The following is a 21,728-nucleotide window of genomic DNA, read 5'->3' on the forward strand; positions in this document are numbered from 1 at the left end:
TATATTGAAGTGTTCAGTAGAAAATCTTCTGTGGAAAAAGTTGATAGAATTTGATTTTTTTATTGAACTTATTCTCTTGAGATATTTTCGGTAGAAATTTCCTCGGCTCAAATGTTTCTAGGTTTTTGTTCGATTTCCTTGATGAGATGAAGAGAAAAATGGAATGAAAAAATTGGAAAATTTGAGCTGAGGAAATTTTAGAAAAATTATTTCAGTAGAATGAGTTGTATAGAATAATCGAATTCTGTTGACTTATATAATAAAAAAGTAAGAAGGTTTACAAATTCAGGAGGCGCCCCTGATTCCGACCTTTACTATGCCCTTGATGATAATATTGAGAATAAATTATTATCTCTCTGACATATGGGAGTCAAATCCTTAAAAAATGATGATAAGAGTACACCTCACACTATTCTATGTAAATAAATGGAAACATGAATCGTCAAGTTTCACGACAAAAGGCGTTGGTTGGAGTCTTTTGTAAATAATAAAAATCTCAATTTTTGAAAGGAGGTAAATCATCCTATTAATTTTTTTCTGTATAATAAGAACACCTAAACATACTCAAGAAGATTGGGGGAAGGGAGTGAGCGAAGGGAGCGGGGGGCGGAGTCTTCCCGGTGTTGGCGAGCGAAGCGAGCACGGGGCGAACCCCCTTAAGCTACAGAATATTTTCTATTGAATATTTCAATAGAATCGGCCAAAAACTAGTAGAAAGTTCACGAAAGAATAAATATTCAGTACCAAATTACAATTAATTTTTAATTTTAATTGAAAATTTAAAAATATATTCACTTGAATTTTTCATATTTCTATTAATTTCCTTGCAATAGTTGAACCCAAAAGACGAAATTCCTTAAAATTTTTCTGGAATATCATTTGATGAAAATTTCCAAAAAATATACCGGAGGTTCTAGCTAAAAATTTTGAAACATGCACTAAAAGCTCGATTTCTCAAGCAGTAGTTTTTCCTGTAAATTGTCATGGTTTCTTATGGGCAACCTTGGGGCTTCTCATATGAACATGTCTGTAAGTTTTGTTTCTTTGTGTGTTGTACCTATTTACTTTGCTTGGATATACATTAATGGAGAGGGGTGTCGAACAGCCTAATAAAACTTCCACATCGGTTTCATAGTAACCAGGGTTAAAAATTCATAAGGAAATGATTATACCTAGCTATAATGATTTATTTATTTACATAACAGTTTGGAGAGAACAATATTGGGGATTTTCTGTTGATTCAATCCGGAAATTGTGGTTTGCAATTACTTGTTTATTGAATTGTTTAATCTTTTAATGAAAATAAAAAAAATTAGCGAATTCGCTAGACAATCCTATAGAAGTTGCTATTAGTTTTTGGCCGATTCCATTCCATAAAATATTCTCACGTGGAGCATGTAGTTTTTCAGCAGACCTAACTTTTTCTCTCAGTGTTCTAGCGAGTTTTCCTATAGAATATTTTCTATTGAGCATTTTAATAGAATCGGGCAAAAACTAATAGGAAATTCAATAGAAATCTAATAGAATTGTCTGGCGAATTCGATGGTGGGGGTTTCGCGGGTCTACGGTTTAAGGTATTTCGTGTAAAAAGTCAAAATAATTTTTTTCTATCGTTATTTTATATCGCTTTGACCCGGCTAGGGTATACTGCGATGATGATCAAGACTTTAAATGTTTAGATCTCATCATTCTACCCAGCCGGGTTTTGAACTCGGAACCATTCGCACGCGAGGCAACGAACTTACCCACTGCGCCAAGCCACCGAGCTACTATAAAAAAAAATAAAAAAAATTAAAAAAAAAAGATTTATGGGAGAAATTCCTGAGTATGCTGCATCATTTAGACCTGCAAAGTATAAATAATAGAATCATTGTAAAATGTCCGGAAATTTAGGGTCAAACGGGGCTCAAATGAGAGCTCTTATGTTCGACTACAAAAGTAGAAAAGCATTTCACTGAAGAAAAAATAACCAAAGTACTTGGATAGTCTCAAGTCGTTCATTCTATGAGTGTGGGTTTGAGTTCCTTGGGTATAAGTATGGCATATATGGCATATGATTTGATATATTGAGTTCATTCCTATCCAGTGGTGGAGGTTTACGGTTTATTAAATCAATTTTCTTGAGAGGCTTCGGAGTAGAGTTAGTATTATTGATGGAAGTAATTCGCGAGAGGCGCAGGCAGGTTTTTCTGCACTTTAAATTACTCTGAGTTGAGGAGTTTTGATGGTAGAAGTTTTGAGGTGAAATTTACAAACTTTTTAATTGGATCTTTCCTTCTCGGTGGGAAGGAGTTAGTCGTTCCAGTTGGGCTTTGACGAATTCATTGGGGTTAATTAGAGGTTATTTGATCGATATTTATAGAGGAATTTATCTCCGGCGATCGTAATGGGAATCGTGATTTTTAATGGGAAAAGTTGGAGAGTGCAATGTCAATCCCATCAAGACATGAGACATGACATGTACGAAAAAAAAAAATCTAGAAAAATCTGACGAATTCGCTAGAACATTATATTGAATTTCTATTAAACTTTCTATCGTTTTTTCTCAGTAGAAATGTCCGATGGGAATTTTTTTTGAAAAGACTACATTTATTGTTGCAGTAAAAATTTTCAATCTCGGCGCGCGCGTCGCATGATTGGGAAAAAAAATCCTTTTTGATAATTTTTAACGAACAATTTTTTTGGCAAAAGTAAGACTTGTTTGAGAACTCTCAATAAATGAATAAATATCTCCCCCACTCCAGCCCTACCGCAACACTGATAGCTCGCAATAATTGTCGTTGATCATTTGCTGAATAAATCCATTGAAGACCCCCCGAACTGGAACGAAGAAAGAGCACAAAGATATTGGCAATCAACTCCCCCAAACAGTCCTCGAAATTATGTGAACCAAACAGAAAGAAATTAGTCTTCCCGACGCACTCCCCCATCTCATTACCCTCGATTGCCCCAATTAGCCTGCAAATTAAGGGTAAAAAAATCCGTAGCCCCCGCATCGTTGGAGTAATGTCGATTGCGCCCACTGGAATTATCCCATTCACGATTCGTCAATATTTGTATGTATTTCTTGATGATTCCCCCAAGGATTACGTGTATACATCACGCGCACACAGTTAAAAAATTTTAGCTGAAATTTACAGTGCACTTTTTGGAAACTTTTATCATATTTACGAGAAATTTCACTGATTTTACTGAAATTTCAAGGAATTACGTCATTGAAAATTCTGAATTTCAATCTCTATCCAAAAAAAATTGAGACAAAAATCCAACGGAAAGAATACACTAGAATAGTTGCTTGAAAATTGAAAATTTTCGTGTTCAGGGATTGAATCAGGGCTCGACAAAATTGAGACTCCCCCTCCGTTTCGCCCGCCGGAGAAATACAGACGACACACTTTAAACCTATCTTTCGCCCTCTCCGTTCCATACACTCTCGCTTCCACGCGCGCTTCTTCCCCTACAATTGGTCAATATTTGTTCTCTATTATCCTCCCACTTCCTAACGCAGAAAATGTAAGTCCTACATACATAATAACGACTCATCGATTCCTTCGTTTAGTCCACAAGGTGACATTCATGCCGATTTATTGTGAAATCTCGTAATTGTCACATTCTTTTTGGTAGTTAAAAAAGACTGCATACAAACATACACACACAAACACACGCCAACCCCTGTATGACCCCCGACATCCTTATTCTGGCCCTTGTGACCCTTAATCTGGCCCTCCTGACCTTTATGATCTTTAATCTGACTCTCCTAGCCCTTATTCTAACCCTTATCACCCTCAATCCGACCCTCCTGATCCTTATTTTGACCCTCCTGACCCTCATTAAACCTCTCGTGACCCTTATTCTGACCCTCATGACCCTGATTCTAACCCTTCTGCCCCTTAATCTGACCCTTCTGACCCTCATTAAACCCATTGTGACCCTTATTTAGACCTTCATGACCCTTAATCTGACCCCTGTTACCCTTAATCTGACCCTTCGGACCCTTCTGACCCTCATTGAACCCCTCGTCACTTTTACTCAGACCTTCATGACCCTTAATCTCACCCTCCTGACCCTCATTAAACCCCTCGTGACCCTTATTCTGACCCTCGTAGCCCTTATTTTGACCCTTATGACCCTGATTCGGAACCTCGTAACCCTTATCTGACCCACATTAAACTCCTCCCGACCCTTATTCTGGCCCTCGTAGCCCTTATTTTGACCCTCATGACCCTGATTCGGAACCTCGTAACCCTTATCTGACCCTTATGACCTTTGTGACCATTCCTTTGACCCTCGTGACCTCTATTTTAACCCTTGTGGCCCTTAATTGCAGAGTCTTAATTTTGAATATCAAATTTTTCACCAGAAGTCGATTTAGATTTTTGTAATATAGAGAGATTTTTCAAATTTCAATGGTGATAAATGAACCTTAATTATTTTAAGGTGCAACTTCCCGTATTATTAATATTATAATGAATGATCCCGATCCCTGGTCAAAATGACTACGTTTCTTAATAAATCTCGAATGAAGAATATCCCAGGCAAAAATACGTACTCTCTGTTTACCCCACCGAACTGATTAATCCCTTGAAAATAAATCTCTTCCCCTCCATAAAATATTCCCTGTCTGCAATGTATATCTCTTAGGCTGGAGCAATTTCTCCTCTTAGTCAAACCCCCACACGACACTTCTAAATCATCACCTAAAGTTCACAGTTTTCCAATGATTGTTCCGTAAAATTATAAATTTTCAATTACGAAATTTCTGGAAATTTCAGTGAAACAACCTCTTGATAAAAATTCCAATGAATTGCACCGAAAATTCCATCCAAAAATCTTCGTCGCAGTGATCGATTCACTTCAAGGCTATGAAAATTGATACGTCTCGTAGTAAATCTGAAATCAAGGATATCCCATTCAAACCATGTCCTCTCTGTTCTCCCACCGACTTGATTAATCCCTCGCAGATAAATCTCTTCCCCTCGATGGAGCATTCTCCACATGCTCTGTATATCTGTTAGTCTGAAGTAATTTCTCCTCTCAGTAAAATCCCCACATATTTCTAAATCATCATAAAAAGAGCTCACAACAATGGCAGAGGATGGCCACTTGTGAAACAGTTGTATTCCCAGTCGTCATTGTCGTTTGTACACAGGGGCCACAGTGGATTGTACCATCGATCTGTTTCTCCGGCGAGTGAGGGCGGCGGGGAGGAGAGAGAGAGAGAGAGCGGGGCCAGCGGAGTTGCTTCGAGAAAATATATAACTGCCCTTCCCCTCACCCAGGCCCTCCCCAGCCGCCCCACGTCGCACTCCCCTCTTCGCATTTCAACTGTATGACGAGCCGAGTGGATAAAATGCTACCGGAGTGCCTGAGGAGGCTTGAATATGCTTTTGTATACGTGTCACCATTAAAAGCACTATGTGCATGCCGTTATTGCTGGGTTATTCCGCAGATTGAATTGCAAATAAACGTGGCAAATCGTCCGGCATTGAGAGAAAACGAGGCGTTAAAGGTGAAGGAAAAAACATTCATCATGACCTCTTGACATTTTTTGCTGAAATTTTGTTCTACTCGCTCGATTTTTTGGGGAATTTCATGCGAGCTTTTTTGACGGTGAAGAATAGTGTCAGTGTCACGGTTGATGCCACTGTTCACCCCGGCTTCTGTCACCCTCAGCGATTTTTTAATGGATGGAGATTTAGATTGTACATTTACCGGGAGTAAACGAATCCTCTTAGGGTAAAGGGAATTTTTTATTCCCTGTGGACAATGACATGTTTTTTGAAAATTATTGCCACTTCTCATAGTGGCATTAACTGGAACATTGACTGTGGATTTGAATGTTTCAGGAAATTACTGTTATCTGAGCAAACAAGAAAATAGCATGAATTGTCTCACTATCAACTCTCACATGTCTACTTTCGTGTCGAAAAATGTTCATTCGATATCAAACAACGACCAAACCTGTACTTTTGGAAATAAATCGACGTTTTATGGAAAGTTTAAAATTTTTTTCAGGCGAGGCATTGTATTCATTTCAAAGGACATTCCAAATTTCATATAAAATTCAGTGCAATGCCAAATTTTTTTCAGAAAGACGAAAAGTTCCTACTTTACGTTAATTCTCTCTGAATTTTCACATAATTGAAACTTGAGGAATGTGTTTACCTGAATTTTCCAGATTTCTATCAATTTTTGTGGAATATTTCAATTAAAATTAAAATTACTGTTTCCAGTGATTTTTCTGTGCAATTGTTATCTCTTGACATTCTTGGCGAGAATTTTGTTCTTCCTCGTAGGATTTTTAGGCCATTGTTCGATGAAGTGTGAAGGAACCGACTGGCACGAATTTCTGAACATGTGGAGTAACGATTGATTGACACGACACGCTAGAAATTTATCGTGTTTCGCTCATTCTGCGAAAAATACATTTCTCTTTCGTTTTAACTGAAATTCACCATGATTTGTTAATGAATTCGATAATGAATAGATGGAATTGATTTTTTCAAATGTAGGTATCGCTGAGCCCTATCAATCGCCATTAATTAAAATTGAATTCATCGATTCGTTTTCTTTAATTTTCGAATTTCTTCGAAAATCGGTTGTCCCACGATAACTAAAAAAATGTTTTGAATTGATTGAATGATGGCTTAAAAAATTTGTTTGGATGTCTTTTTGACCGAGTTCGAAGATGAAGGCGATAGCAATAATCGTTATTTTGATTTATTTGAAAATTTGCAAAAATTTTGTATTTTTTGAAAATCAGAATTCCGGGGTTATCTTTGAATATCATGTTTCAAATGAATTCAATCATAGCTTAAAATGTTTGTTTTAATGCTATTAAGTCGAAGTTAAAAAATGATTACAATAGCTATATTGGTTGATTTAAATTTTACGATTATTGTTGAAAATGTCGAAATTTTCATGAATTTCCCTGAAAGTGAGCTTTCTGATGGTTTCTTCAAATGTGATGTTTCAAATTCATTCAAGTATGTATAAATAAAATTTTTCTATCAACACGAAGAAAGGGACAATAAGAATAATGATGATGATAACATTCAATTAAGTTGNGGAATTAGTTGAAAAGAAATCTTGCTCAATTTAATAAAATGAAATAAACAATGAATTATACACATTACTAATTTATTAGCAAAAGTAATTATGCTGTGTTTAATAATAGTCTATCTCGCGGACAAATCATCCGAATTTGTTCAATTTTTTCTCATTCCACAGCTCGAAAAATCGTCGTAAATATGCCCCGTCATCCAATGAAACATCGCTCGACCAATCTCTAGTGATAAATCACCCACAACAACCCTCTATCCTCAATTTCGATGCTCCACCACTGGTTATGTAATACACCCTTTGACCTCTTCTGTTCCTCCACCACCGCCTGGCATCCAGTGATATATATCTCAATCTCAATCCCACCTACTTTATTCCACCCGTAGACTACCAGTGCCGTCCCTATCTCAACAGCCAGTCGGATTACAAACAGATAAAGACTGATAAAGAATAAAAATTTATGCACACTACGTACTCGTTTTGCTCTGGAGGTACTATCTAGATAAACCCATCGATTTTGCTGTTGCGGGTGGGTGGGTGGCGGGGGTAATTGGTGTCGCGGGAAGGGGGGGGGAGGGGGACAGCTGATTGTGTTTCAGTTTACTGGATAACAAACTTCTCTATTTTGCTTTTTTCCGATCTGTCATCGATTTTGTCCCTCTGAAGAAATGGATTTCGATTTTTTTCTTCTTTTTTTTCTTTAGAAAAACAAAAAATACTAAATTGTTGGAGATATTTAGGTCATTTAATCAGGAAATTATCTATTTTCTATTATTTTTGATTTTTTATTTGTTTTTTTCAAAAACATTTTTTTTGTCGATTTTTCATCAATTTTTTTCTCTGAAAAAGTTGATTTCGATTGTTTTTTCTTTATAAAAAAATAGTAAATTTTTGAAGATTTTTTATTCCATTTGATCACGAAATTCTTTATTTTATTATTTTTGATTTTTAAGTGATTTTTTGCTAAAAAAATTCTTTTCCTTGATTTTTTAAGTTTTTGCTTTATGAAGAAAAATAAATCAATTCTCAAAGATTGTTAATCTTCTGTTGGAGATTTTTCTAATTCACCTAATTACAAAATTCTCTATCTTTTCCCTTTCTTCAATCAATATTTTCCTCAAAACATTTTTTATCTCCATTCTTCTATTCTTTGTTTTATAAAAAAAAAAACCAATATAAAAAAAATTAATTGTTGGAGTTTTTTTACCTCTCATGGATCCACTTCCAATTTCGATTTTTTTTGCTTCATAAAAAAACAATAAATTCTTAACGATTCTTCAAATATTTCACTTCACTTAACCAATTTCTCTACTTTTGTTTCTGAATGGAAGCTTTGTAATCGTTCAAATTTAAGTTTTGGATTTTTCTTGTTATATCGACCCATTAGGATCCAAAAAGTCCGAAAATGCAATTGTTCGCTAATGAATGGATGGAATAGAATCGTATTTTTCAAATGTAGATATTGTTGAGCCCTATCGATCGCCATTAATTAAAATTGAATTCATGGATTAGTTATTTGAATTTTCGATTTTTTTCGAAAATCGGTGGTCCCACGATAACTAAAAACATGTTTTGAATTAATTGAATGATGGCTTAACAAATTTGTTTGGATGTCCTTTTGACCGAGTGCGAAGATGAAGGCGACAGCAATAATCATTATTTTGATTTATTTGAAAATTTGCAAAAATTTTGTATTTTTTGAAAATCAGAATTCCGGGGTTATCTTTGAATATCATGCTTCAAATGAATTCAATCACAGCTTAAAATATTTGTTTTAATGCCATTAAGTCGAAGTTAAAAAATGATTACAATAGCTATATTGGTTGATTTGATTTTTACGATGATTGTTGAAAATTTCGAATTTTTCATGAATTTCCCTGAAAGTGGCGTTCTCATGGTTTCTTCAAATATGATGTTTCAAATTCCTTCAAGTACGTATAAATAAAATTTCCCATTAACAATAAAAAAGCCAGTAAAAAAGACAATCGGTTGTATAGAAGAAAGGGACAACAAGAATAATGACGCCGATAACCTTCAACGGAGTTGAAAATTGCCAAAAGTAGTTAAAAATAAATCTTATTCAATTCAATAAAATGAAATAAACAATAAATTACACACGATAGAAGGAAATGATGAGCAAAATAACAACACTATAAGCAAAACAACCGCAATTTCCCACTCGCTCATTCTTCCCTTCATCAAAAAACCGAATAGTCAGAGATTTTTTACCGCTAACGGATCCACTTCCGGTCGACTTCAACCTGGCTTCCGTATGGTCATTATCCCTGATTGATAATCCTGTCGATGCAATCGCAGAACCGTCCATCAGTCACAAAAAAAAATCCTCGAATATTCTCTCCCCCTCACGATTTATGTCAATAAAATTGATCCAAACTCTCCCCCCACCCCCCTTCCCCCCTTATTTAAGCTCGAACGATCAATCACCGTTTGTCCATACCCCACACACTGCACCCCACGTAAAAAAGCACAATAATGCCATTCCAATTGTTATTAATAAACCCGCACGATTTGCACACAACCCGCACTGTCACATGACGAATAAACCACATTGTCCTCCAGTGTCACTTAATGAGGGGGCGGGAGAGCCCCAAACACTCCTGCAAGAAGTTTCCTCTCAACCCCTTCAGAGTCACTCGTGAAAAATAAATTACCCCGTTAGCACATTTTTTCTTCTCCCCCCACTTGACAAATTAATTGAATCCCGCGAGGAGTTCACGAGCATTTGCCATCTCTCTCGTGATGAATCCCCGAGTCCTTGGGAATGACAGTGGGAGTCAGGGGGTGGATTGATGCCAATATTATTCGGGAAGACGAGTCCTTCGTCAGCTGGAAGATGGCGGTGAATTTTCATTTGAATTGTTCACTCAATTTCCTCCCTCTTTGCACCTCTGCACAGCCACGAGTTTTCTTTTTTTTTCATTACTATTGTCACTGGGATCAGCCACTCACTCTTTATCCATCAATAGTTTATGAAAATAGATGTCCTGGGAGGGAGATTTCACTTCAATTCGAGAGGAAGGAACACCAGCGCCTCTCAATCCCCGACTAAAAGCCGATGGTCAACTGTGTAAGGGAATAGAGAGATGAGGGGAAGGGATGGAATCCGCTAGGGGTGGGGGCGCGGGAGGGGGGGGGAGGGCTTTTTGTGCCGGAGAGCTTGCGCACATCTTCACAATGTTATATTGCCTCGAGTTTCGGGTTTTTCGGTGGCTTTCCGAGGAAAGCTGTTGTGAAATCAACTTCGATAGATTGTTGGTGGGTGGCGGGAGGGAGGGAGGGGGGGGGGGGATTTTGTGTTTAAGGGTTATCGATCGGTCGTTATCGCCGGGGTGAATTAAACTGGAGAATTTAAATTTAGAGGTGGGAAGACGGACAATCACCTCGGACTTACTTTTTTGCGGAGAAATGCTGTTGTCACATCAACGGCGATAGGGGGGGGGGGAATTTCGTGATTAAGGGGTGGTAGGAAACTCCTCTAGTTTCCGTTTATTTATATTTTTTAAACGAAATCAATGTTTTTAGAATAAAAAAATTGATTTCGTTTTTGCTTCCGAATGGAAACTGTAATCGGTCGATTTTTCGATTCTCTAATTTTGCTAGGAAATTACTTAGATTGGCATGAAACGTTGAGATATGGTGTTTTTAGAGCATGCCTGTGTGTACGTCCGCATGTGCGTGTGAAATTCTAGGTTTTTTTAATAAATTTTCACAGAAAAAGGACTAAAGTGATAGATAAAAATCTGGAATTTTGGCTCGTAATTGGTATTGTTTGGGAGCACATCTGGGCGAAATTTCAGCTCAATCGGTCCAGTAGTTTTTGAGATACAGCGATTCCGGAAAATTTTTTTTTTCTCAATATCTCGAAAACTACTGCATCAAATGAACTTTTTTGGCGTCAAAATATTCCTTATGATAATATCTATCGAATCGGACCATAATATGCCTAGCTCACTATTGCGAGTCGCCCAGTAGTTGACATTTTTCATTTTTGTGATAAAATTGATGTGAACACGATAACGCCTGAAAAAATTGAGATAGGAAGTTGAAATTTGGTAGGATTCTAGCTCTTACTGTATTACAGGATGGGATTTCAGATGGGCGAAATCGAATGAGTAGTTTTAAAGATATTCAATTTTTTGTATAAAACTATATTGTTCAATATCTCAAAAACTATTCATCCGATTTCAATTTTTTTTTCAAAATATTCGTCTTGATGTCTCCTATCTAGTTCTTTCAAAATATATATAGCCGTTCCTACAACGTTCACGAGATGTTGGCGCTTTTCTATTTTTTTGTCTGAAAGTTGCTTCGACGTTCCATTACATGAGTGAAGGATGTGGTAAAGTTCTAAAATGTTGAGGATTAATTAGTATCATCGAGTTGCACTCCTGTGTAAAATTTCAGATTGATCGATTCCATCCTTTTTGAAATAGAGCAGTTGATGTAAAAAACGTTTTTCGCATAGAATGACATATCGTTGTTCTATCATTGATTTTCACATGGAAACATTTCTCAAAAATGGGGTCGTGTAGATATGCCTATCCCACTGAATAAAACCGAAATGTAATTCTCAATTTTAGAAGGTCAAATGTTCCGAGGAAGCGTTTTCAATGAAAATTGCTGCTTTTCAATTAAAAAATGAAATTTCAACGGATCCATTCGGATTTTTTATTTCTACCAATGGAATTGGTAGAAATAAAAAATGAAAAAGACAAACAACGCATCAAGTGACCGTCACATGTCTTCTGACAGAAAGATGAGATGAAGAACTGCTGTAAAATCAACTTTCATAGATTGTTGGGTGGGAGAGGGGGAGGGGAGGTCGAGGGGATTTTGCGTTTAAGGGTTATCGATCAGTCGATATCGCCGGGCTGAATTAAACTGGGGAATTTAAACTTAGAGATAGGCAGACGGACAATCACCCCGGATTTCCTTTTTTAGATTGGGAAAGTTTAGCGGCGGGCGGGGAGGGAAGTTTTGAGCGGGTGATTCATTATTCGCGAGGGTTGACGGCTGTGGGGGGTATAGACGCGATGGAGTTCCTTTTTTGATGGGTTTAGAGTGACACGTGCGGAATTTTAATGGGGAGTGGGGCTTGAGTGGAGGGGCTTTTCGGGAATTGTGGAGGACATTGAGGAGTTTAGGGTTGGGAATTGGGGAGTTTAGGGTTGTTTGTTTTGGAAATGACTCGGAAGAGTGGGGCTTGAGAGGGAATGGTGGCATTTTACTCCTCGCTACACTGAGAGAAAAACGACAAAGTTCTCAAGCAAGTCTTACTTGTGCCGAGAAAATAGTTTTTTGAAAATTATCAAAAATGGATTTCTTTGTGCCAAACATGCAGAGTGCGCCGGAATGAAAAATTTTCATCGCAAAAATAGATTTAGTAGTTCAAAAAAAAAATTGCATTCTCTGTACACGGGAGAAATGTCATTTCTAGCACTACTCCTTCGTTATTCGATACTCCCATACGTATTTTGCTCCCGAAAAATCTTTGTTTTATGCGAAACAAGGGATAGTAGTTTTTCGTTTCGGCTGTCTAATAATCACAGACAACAAATGAACCCTTAAATGAAACAATAATAATGATATGATAGCAATCTTGTACCTTAGGGATAAAATATTTGTTGATCAATTTTCCTCTATATGAGATATTTTCATCCTGATAAGGCACCGTCTGGTGTGAATTATCCGCCTCTTGAGCCAAATATTTCGTTGCTGTCGAGAGCAGAACAATTATTCATGATTGAGACTTTTAAATTCGAACCAAACAAATTCTTTTTTGGCAATTTTCAACTAGCGATTTTGTTGACCCAAACAAGACTTGTTTGACAACGTGTTTGTTTTTCTCTCAGTGTACATCAGGGAAATTGTTTACTCAAATTGAATTGATTAAGGATATGCGAGTAGCTTATCCATCTATCTGTTTACACAAATTAATTTTTGAATAGAATAACAATGACGATGGGATAGGAACCCTGTTACATCGACCGAAATGTTCGTCATTTAACTTCACTTTATGGGAGATAGTCTCATTCTGAAATGCCATCACGCGTGAAATTAATAGGTAAACGAGCGAATTTGCTAGATAATTTTATTGGATTTCTATTGAACGTTATTACTTTGTGGCCGATTCTGTGGAAATATTCGGTAGAAAATATTCTATAGAACTTCCCGATCTTTTCGTTCCCATGATATCGTTACAGCGACAATTCATGTCAGCTTATTTTAACTCGAAAGTTCTCGTGATTTTACTATCTGGTTTATTTAAGTTTCCGCATTGTTTATGTGCTCCCTCAGTTTGATGGCAGAACACACAAGGGAAAGAGCCGGAAGAGCTATGGGGGCGTGGGAAGGAATATCGCTGCTGCTCTCGTTGCACTTGGAGTGGAAGGGACCAAGTTCCTGTCGGTTGTCGGCGGTGATGAGGCTGGCAGGACAATCGTGAGGGATCTCGTGGGGGCTGGGGGGACTGTGAGAATGTTGTCGGGTGAAACTACTGCGAGGTAAAATGAAAATATGTACAGAGAGAATTTTTTTTAATCTCAGGAGTTGACGGATTTTCAGTGGCATGTCCCCGATTTACAGGGACATGTCACTGATTTATAGAAATCTATCACTGATTGGCGATAGTGGACACTGACTAGAATTACCCTGATCATCACTGATTTCCATCACTGAAATTTGGTGATGGATGACTAAAAATTGATGATGGGTCACGATTTTCAAAAATCATCGTAAAAATTAAATCAACCAATATGACTTCGACTTAATGGCATTAAAAAAAAACATTTTAAACTGTGATTGAATTCATTTGAAGCGTGATATTCAAAGATATCCCCGGAAGTCTGATTTTCAAAAAATACAAAATTTTTGAAAACTCAAATAAATAAAAATAACGATTATTGCTATCGCTTTCATCTTCGAACTCGGTCAAAAGGACATCCCAGCAAATTTTTCAAGTCATCATTCAATCAATTCAGAACATTTTTTTAGTTATCGTGGGACAACCGATTTTCGAAAAAAATTCGAAAATTTAATAAACTAATCGACGAATTAAATTTTAATTAATGGCGATCGATAGGGCTCAGTACCTACATTTGAAAAAAAAAGATTCAATTCTATCCATTCATTAACGAACAATTTAGTCGCGAAGTGGTAAAACGGTTTAAGTCGACTTATCTCCGAGTTGAGTTTTTGAGGAATATTTCGGAATCTAAGGGAGATAGCGAAATTTTCGTAATTACATTTGTTGTAGCTCTCAACCGGCTCTACAAAAAAGGTTATAACAAAAATTTGGCTCTCTCCCTTAGATTTCGATATATTCATTGAAAACTGGTCAATAGTCAAAATTTACTTGTACCACTTTACCACTTCTCACCTGAATTGAAAGTCCTAGTCCAAAAATTGCGTTTTCGGACTTTTTGGATCATACTGACTCGATATACCACAAAAAATCCAAAATTTAAATTTGAACGATTACAAAGCTCCCACTCAGAAGCAACAAAGCCATTCATTCTTCCTCAGTCCCGCAATAAACATTCCCCAAAAGTAATTCCAAATTCAATCATCATTATCACCCCAATTCCCCCCAAAAACTGAATGAAAAATTGAACAATTCCATTACTCTTCCAAACCAAATCATAATTTCGATTTATTTCTCCCCCAGGTACACCGCAGCGGTAGACGGAGCCGGCGAATGTCGATTTGCCGTAGGCGAAATGGATATTTTTGATTCAATCGACGTATCCCTCATACACGAGAATCGATCGGCCCTCGAGCAAGCACAACTCATCATTCTCGATGGTAATCCACCAGTCGACACCATTCGTGAGGTCATCGACATTGCTGTTAATTGCCAGATACCTGGTGAGCCAAATAACTTTTTCATTCTCTAAAAAAGAGCCGAGGAAACACTTGGCATTTGTCCACACAGCCAAGACAATTGATTTTCCCAGTGATTCACCCACCGCCCGGCTTGAGGCCATTCTCTCGTGTTTTACGATGCAGTGACACGTCACACTAAACGTAAAGTGACGCTATTCCCTTGTGTGTCTGACCTTTCCAGACTCTATTCACTTTTAAGTGAAAAAGTCGTGGGGGAAAAAAAAATGTGCAAATGGGGGAAAAAACTTTTGTCGCTATTTTCGACACATTTTTTGTCCTTCTCTCGTCTTTTCTTTTATTTTTAGAGGGCTGTTTACACTGGAACTTTACCAGTACTGCATCAATGCATGACGCCTGGCTATTCTCGGGACAGGGGGTAGAGAAATGAGGAAAATCGATCTCAGTTTATGTAGGGATATATTCGTGTGCGTTACTTAGTGTACATACAGGGGATTTATAAGATTAGTTGTAAAAATAGTGGACGGATTGGCTTGCATCACTAAGCGTCAAGGCAGAAGCATCAGTTTTTTCAAGTATTTATTTTTCGTGAAAATATGTCTAGGTGTGGAGAGGAAATATTAATTTTTAGTTTACTGAAATCAGTGATTTTGAATATCTGAGAGAAAAACGAACGAGTTCTCGAACGAGTTAAGGCAAAATCGAGAAAAACTTAGCGAATTCGTTGGAAAATTCTGTTGGATTATATTGAAATGTTCTGTAGAAAATATGAAATTGAAAAAGACAATTGAATTATATTTTTTTGTCGTATTCTCTTCAGATATTTTCTAGACAATTTTCTCGGCTCAAATTTTCCAAGTTTTTTTCATTCTATTTTTCTTAACTTAGAAAATTTGACCTGGGGAAATTCTAGAGAAAATATCTCAATAGAATAAGTTGTGTGGGAAAATTGAATTCTTTTGAGTTTTTCTGCAGAATATTTTCGTTTTATTACAGGAGAATGGAACACAGCTCGTTTCATTATATGAACAATGAAAGTGAAGAAAAAATAAACAATTTTATTAAACTTTATTTGAATCGAATAAATGAGTTCATTCAAATAGCTTGTAATAAAGCTTTCAAACTTAAGCTTAAACTTGCTTTTTATTTGAGATCTTATTCTCATAAAAAAAAAAAAATTTTGAATAGAAACGAATGTTCGCCTGATCGAAATAAAAAGTTTATTTGTTAAAAATGGAATCATTGTTTAAACAACGAAGAGAATAATTTTGTTAACATATAATAATCCTTTACTTGGATTAAATTTTTTTAATTAAAATACATATTTGAGTTTATTAATTTCCAACGTAAAAAGCTATTGGAATGGATAGAAAAAATAGAAAAAACCATAAAGGGTCAAAATAAATGTCAAATGTTGAGTTTTATTTGATTTACATTCGTCATATCTCTGGGTAAAGGTGACAAAAATGAAAAATTTCCCTGTCAAATCACCAGTAATCTAGATAACCATAAATTACCTAATTACGAACAATGAATTCTTCAAATCAATTGATCAGTGAAATATTTTCAGGAATTCCTCCAAGCGAAATTCATTAAATAAAAATATATAATTCGCAAAAATATAAAACTGATGCTTCGATATTAAATCTAAATCGAGTGCAATCTCCAACGATTCGATCGATCGAAAAACTTCATGAAATCACTCTAGCGTAAAATACTTGGAGAATGAGATTCGGACGGAGTTTGATACTTAAATTATACAGTTATCGCATTATCCAATGGAAATGTGATTTATATGTATCCCTGGCGGCTACTGGCAAAGCTCTGGCGGCTGTGGGACGTGGGCTGCATTTGTACCACGAGATTTCGTGATTGCGCCCGATTTTTGTAGCCAGCGCGTGCATCCAGATACAGGAAAAACGCCGCGACACCGTGAAACATGGAGGCTATCACTGCAAATGCGAATGACCAGGATAGGTAGTTCCAATTTGGGTACATCAGCCAGTCACGACGCCAGCATTGACCGCCGAACACTGAGACGGCCAGGAATAGTAGAAATGCTAGAAAAAAAAATTAATGGGAGAGCGGTTAAATGAGGAATGATTCAATGTGCGAGTGGACGAGTGGAGCAACGTAATGGTCTATTTTCGTATTTTTGCTTCCGCATGGAAGCATTGTAATTGTTCAATTTTAAGTTTTCTATTTTATGTGTTTTATCGATCCATTATGATCCCAAAAGTCTGAAAATGCATAATGAATAGGTGCACTGAGAGAAAAACGACAAGGGTCTCAAAGAAGTCTTACTTGTGCCAAGAAAATAGTTTTTTGAAAATCATCAAAAAAGGATTTTTTGTGCCAAACATGCAGAGAGTGCGCCGCAATGAAAAAGTTTTGTCGCAAAAATAGATTTAGTAGTTTAAAAAAAATTGCATTCTCTGTACACGCGAGAAATGTCATTTCTAGCACTACTCCGTTATTCGATACTCCCATACGTATTTTGCTCCCGAAAAATCTTTGTTTTATGCGAAACAAGGGATAGTAGTTTTTCGTTTCGGCTGTCTAATAATCACAGACAACAAATGAACCCTTAAATGAAACAATAATAATCATATGATAGCAATCTTGTAACTTAGGGATTAAATATTTGTTGATAAATTTTCCTCTGTATGAGATATTTTCATCCTGAAAAGGCACCGTCTGGTGTGAATTATCCGCCTCTTGAGCCAAATATTTCGTTGCTGTCGAAAGCAGAANCCGAGAGCAGAACAATTATTCATGTTTGAGACTTTCAAATTCGAACCAAATAAATTCTTTTTTGGCAATTTTCAACTAGCGATTTTGTTGGCCCAAACAAGACTTGTTTGTTTTTCTCTCACTGTGGAATTGAATCTATTTTTTCTCAAATGTAGGTATTGCCAAGCCCTAGCCATCGCCATTACTTAAAAAGTAATTCATCGTTTCATTTTTTTAATTGTCGAATTTTTTAAAAATTCAGTTGTAACACGCTAACGAAAAAACATGTTCTAAATTCAATGAATGACGGCTTAAAAAATTCGCTGAAATGCCCTTTTGACCGAGTTCGAAGATGAAAGAGATAGCAATAGTCGTTATTTTGATTTCTGTGAAATTTTCCCAACATTTCGTATTTTTCGAAAATCAGAATTCCGCAGATATCTCTGGATGAAAAAATGTCGAAAAATATTTTCCATTGGAAATTTTTTCAGCTACAAAAAAAGTCTCTTGAAATTTTCTATTAAAATCGCTCGTTACCGAGATAATTCCACAATTACTCAAACACAATTGTCGAAAAGTGAAATTTTCTGTCACGACATTGTGACAAACAGAAGATGATTCATATCATTATATTTCGCTGACGAGTGAATAACGGTCAATTTACTCAATTCTCAGGTTCCCCATTGTTTTTCCCTCCCGCAAGAAATGTTTTGTTTACCTGTAACAGCGTCGCAGACAAAAGCAATACCGGAAAGCAGCCACTCATTCCTCAAGATGCATCTCAATGGCCACCTGACAATAACCAGCGCAAGAATACCCTGCGCGAGGAAGGACAATAGGAGGCCTATTGTCACGAAAGTCTGAACGGCCATTAGCCAGGGAGGCAATAGCCACTCTCGAATCACGTGAAACTCTTGCGAGAATATGTGATGGCAACCGTCGAACATCTTGTCGAATTGGTAGTAGGGGTAGCGAAAATCGTGGAAGCAGTATTCCCACAGCCCCATGTGCTTGAAGTTACTGAATGTCTCTTGATAAGACTGAACCCAGTATGGACTAGAAACGAAAGATAAACAAGTGGTCAATTACATTTTTTGAATAAATCTAGCAAATTAGGGATTTGCTGTCGAATGATTTCTCTTTGTTTAATTCGTACTTCACTATTCGCTTCTGCAATTTTTTTATGTCATGGTACTATCGTCAATTGAAATGTCATCAAAATTTTGCGTATTATTTCGTTCTGTCGAATAATTCTACATTCAGACGAATAATTCTGCATTAATTAATTAATTAATCTACGAATAATTCTACATTCAGAAAATCGTGGAAGCAGTATTCCCACAGCCCCATGTGCTTGAAGTTACTGAATGTCTCTTGATAAGACTGAACCCAGTATGGACTAGAAATGAAAGATAAACAAGTGGACAATTACATTTTTTGAATAAATCTAGGAAATTAGGGATTTGCTGTCGAATGATTTCTCTTTGTTTAATTCGCACTTCACTATTCGCTTCTGCTATTTTTTTTATGTCATAGTACTATCGTTAATTGAAATGTCATCAAAATTTTGCGTATTATTTCGTTCCGTCGAATAATTCTACATTCAGACCCTCTCAAGACTCGAATTCGTTTTCAGTCCGGGTTTAATCGAGGTTCAATCGAGGTTTAAGCAGTGCATAGCCGGGATTTAATCAGGGTTTATTCAGGATTTAGCCAGAGTTTAACCCAGGTTCTGTCAGAAGTTAGTCGGGACCATGAATCAATATGAATAAGTATTCAACATAATAGACTAGTACCTGAGTTTAATAGAGATAGAGATTTTGATATAAAAAGCTCATGACGGTATTGTGTAACTTGATAAGCAATGATGCTGCTCTCACCATTTTTCAACTTGATTAAAAAGCCATTGAAATTAACTTTTCAAGCCCTGATTTAATTGCTATTACTGATCATTGTTTCAGTAATCATGAAAAACCGATTTTCTCTTTCAAATCGCATAAACAATGTGCTGTAACTCAACAACGAATTGTGCGACCCCCCATCATATTCTGATAGAATCAAGAGGGTATTGTTATCAATTTTTTGAGCCACGACTAATTCCATTTTGATGACAATTTTTTGAGTGATTGTTGAAAATCGATTTTTGGAGAAATATTCATTTTTTCGAATCTGTATGAAAAATTGAATATTAATTGGTGTCAATGAATAAAGATTATTCAAGTCTGTATTCACGAAAAAACTTGAGAATCTCGAATGGAGACTTTCTTTTTTTTTCATTTGAAAGTCTCATTTTGAGATAATAACTCCAAACAAAACATGATTTTTTTATAGTAAAAGAAAATGTCAGATCTTTTTTGCGACTGGAGAAATTTCCTGCGAGAATATTTCCTGAAATTTTTCTCAAGTCACTTATGAACGAAATAATAATAGAATTACTAACTCGGTACAGGAACACTCTATACAGAAAAAAATACAGAAAATGATGGAGAATATGAAAAATACCTTGTGAAGGATATGACGAGGAGGACTCCTCCGATGTAAGTGATAAGGCCACCGAAGACAATTGCATCTGAGCAAAACAAATAAAAAAACATCAATTAAAAATGGCCTCACTTTTTCTCCTAGACTCATTCATTAACGAGATCATAACGTATTATAACAAACCAGATAAAAATGAATAAATTAACCAATTAATTCATTAAGTTTGACTGCTTCAAATCAAAATCTCATTAACAAAATTAATAAAACAGGAACAATAATCACGATTATTCCAATAATGAATGATTTTAGTAAAAATTAATGAACGTTAAACATTTTCTTCTGAACTTCCTCATTAACGAGGTAATTCCCTAATTAACAAACCAGATGGAAATAAAATCAGTAGAACAGTTTACCTCGACTCAGTTTTCAGCCGAGTTTTTGAGGAATATCTCCGAATCTAAGAGAGACAGCGAAATTTTCGTAGAGATCTTTTTCGTAGCTCTCAACTCGCTCTACAAAAAAGGTAATACCGAAAATTTAGCTACCTGCCTTAGATTCCGAGATATTCATTAAAAACTGGCCAACAATAAAAAACGACTTCAACAGTTTTACGACTTTGGTACCGAAATAAATTAGAATTATTGTGAATAACAGCCCCTAACCCACAACAACCCCTGCATTGTCCCTCTAATTAAAAACATTAATTAATCAGAGCAATAATAAAAGAAGATCTTCGAATCTAGAAGAAAGTCACAAATAGAAAAATCAATCTCTAATTGTTCTGCTCCCTTCAACTGAAGAACTGACGACTCAAAACCCCTGGCACTACTGAATATTTAGTAAATATTGATTGAGGTTACCCATCAACAATGAATAACCTCGGAAATAAACTCACTGGAGGCCCTGGGATACTCTTGATTGCTCTCCGAGCCCATCCTGACGGATTAACCCCCTGTTTTCAATAAATATCCGAGTGTTGAACTTATTTGGCTCCTCGAGAGGAGTGAAAAAATGACAAACAACACTGGAACGCTCGTTCAGTCGGTGCTGCCACGCCTCGCTCACTCACCACTCGACTCATTCACATGTACATTCACCTCTCACATGCAATTGCGCGTATACACACTAACAGGTGGTCTAGGTGGCGCCGATCATTCCTACAGACGAGGGCAGAATGACCGTCATTTTTCGTCACATGACGCGATTTTATAATACATAATAATTAATATAATAATAATATTAATTATAATTATTATAATAATTATTAATAATATTAATAATATTAATATTATTAATAATATTATTATAATAATTTAATAATTATAATAATTATTATTAATAATATAATTAATAATAATGATAATTATCTCTCCATATAAATAAAAAAATAAGGCGAAAAATTCAGGGAACGCTCAAATTCAGGGGCCTCTTAAATTCAGGGGACGCTGGGTGCCTATACGGGGGTTCCTATATGGGGAGGGTGTGGTCATAAAGGGCATATCGATATTTATGGAGGATTACCATATTAGGGGATGCTCATATGGAAGATGTTTATGGGTACGGTCACACCGTTGCGGTCACACGGACGG

The 21,728-nt window shown here is 36.3% G+C and overlaps 2 protein-coding genes across 3 annotated transcripts in view; one reads left to right on the forward strand and one right to left on the reverse strand.

Annotated features, from left to right (window-relative positions):
• The window catches only part of LOC107039264 (pseudouridine-metabolizing bifunctional protein C1861.05), a 61,081-nt gene that overhangs the window by 19,666 nt on the left and 19,687 nt on the right, over nucleotides 1-21,728 (forward strand). The window contains exons 6-7 of the mRNA XM_015258790.1: nucleotides 13,381-13,586; nucleotides 14,750-14,949. Of these exons, the coding sequence (XP_015114276.1) occupies nucleotides 13,381-13,586; nucleotides 14,750-14,949 (406 nt within the window). The remainder of the gene's footprint in view (nucleotides 1-13,380; nucleotides 13,587-14,749; nucleotides 14,950-21,728) is intronic.
• On the reverse strand, nucleotides 16,321-21,220 carry LOC107039269. 2 transcript variants are annotated; one of them, XM_015258794.2, is made up of 4 exons: nucleotides 21,035-21,220; nucleotides 20,161-20,227; nucleotides 18,377-18,714; nucleotides 16,321-16,985 (listed from the first exon to the last, which is right to left on the reverse strand). In XM_015258794.2, exons 1-4 carry the CDS (start codon nucleotides 21,072-21,074, stop codon nucleotides 16,717-16,719), a joined length of 714 nt encoding a protein of 237 aa, XP_015114280.1. In that variant the 5' UTR covers nucleotides 21,075-21,220; the 3' UTR covers nucleotides 16,321-16,716. The 2 variants fall into 2 exon arrangements, 1 of the variants encoding a protein (XP_015114280.1); XR_001460951.2 differs by lacking the exons at nucleotides 16,321-16,985; nucleotides 18,377-18,714 and adding an exon at nucleotides 18,958-19,057 and having other exon boundaries at nucleotides 21,035-21,219.

The sequence above is a fragment of the Diachasma alloeum genome, unplaced genomic scaffold, assembly GCF_001412515.2.
Source record: "Diachasma alloeum isolate Michigan unplaced genomic scaffold, Dall2.0 Dall_scaffold_00295, whole genome shotgun sequence".
NCBI lineage: Eukaryota > Metazoa > Arthropoda > Insecta > Hymenoptera > Braconidae > Diachasma > Diachasma alloeum.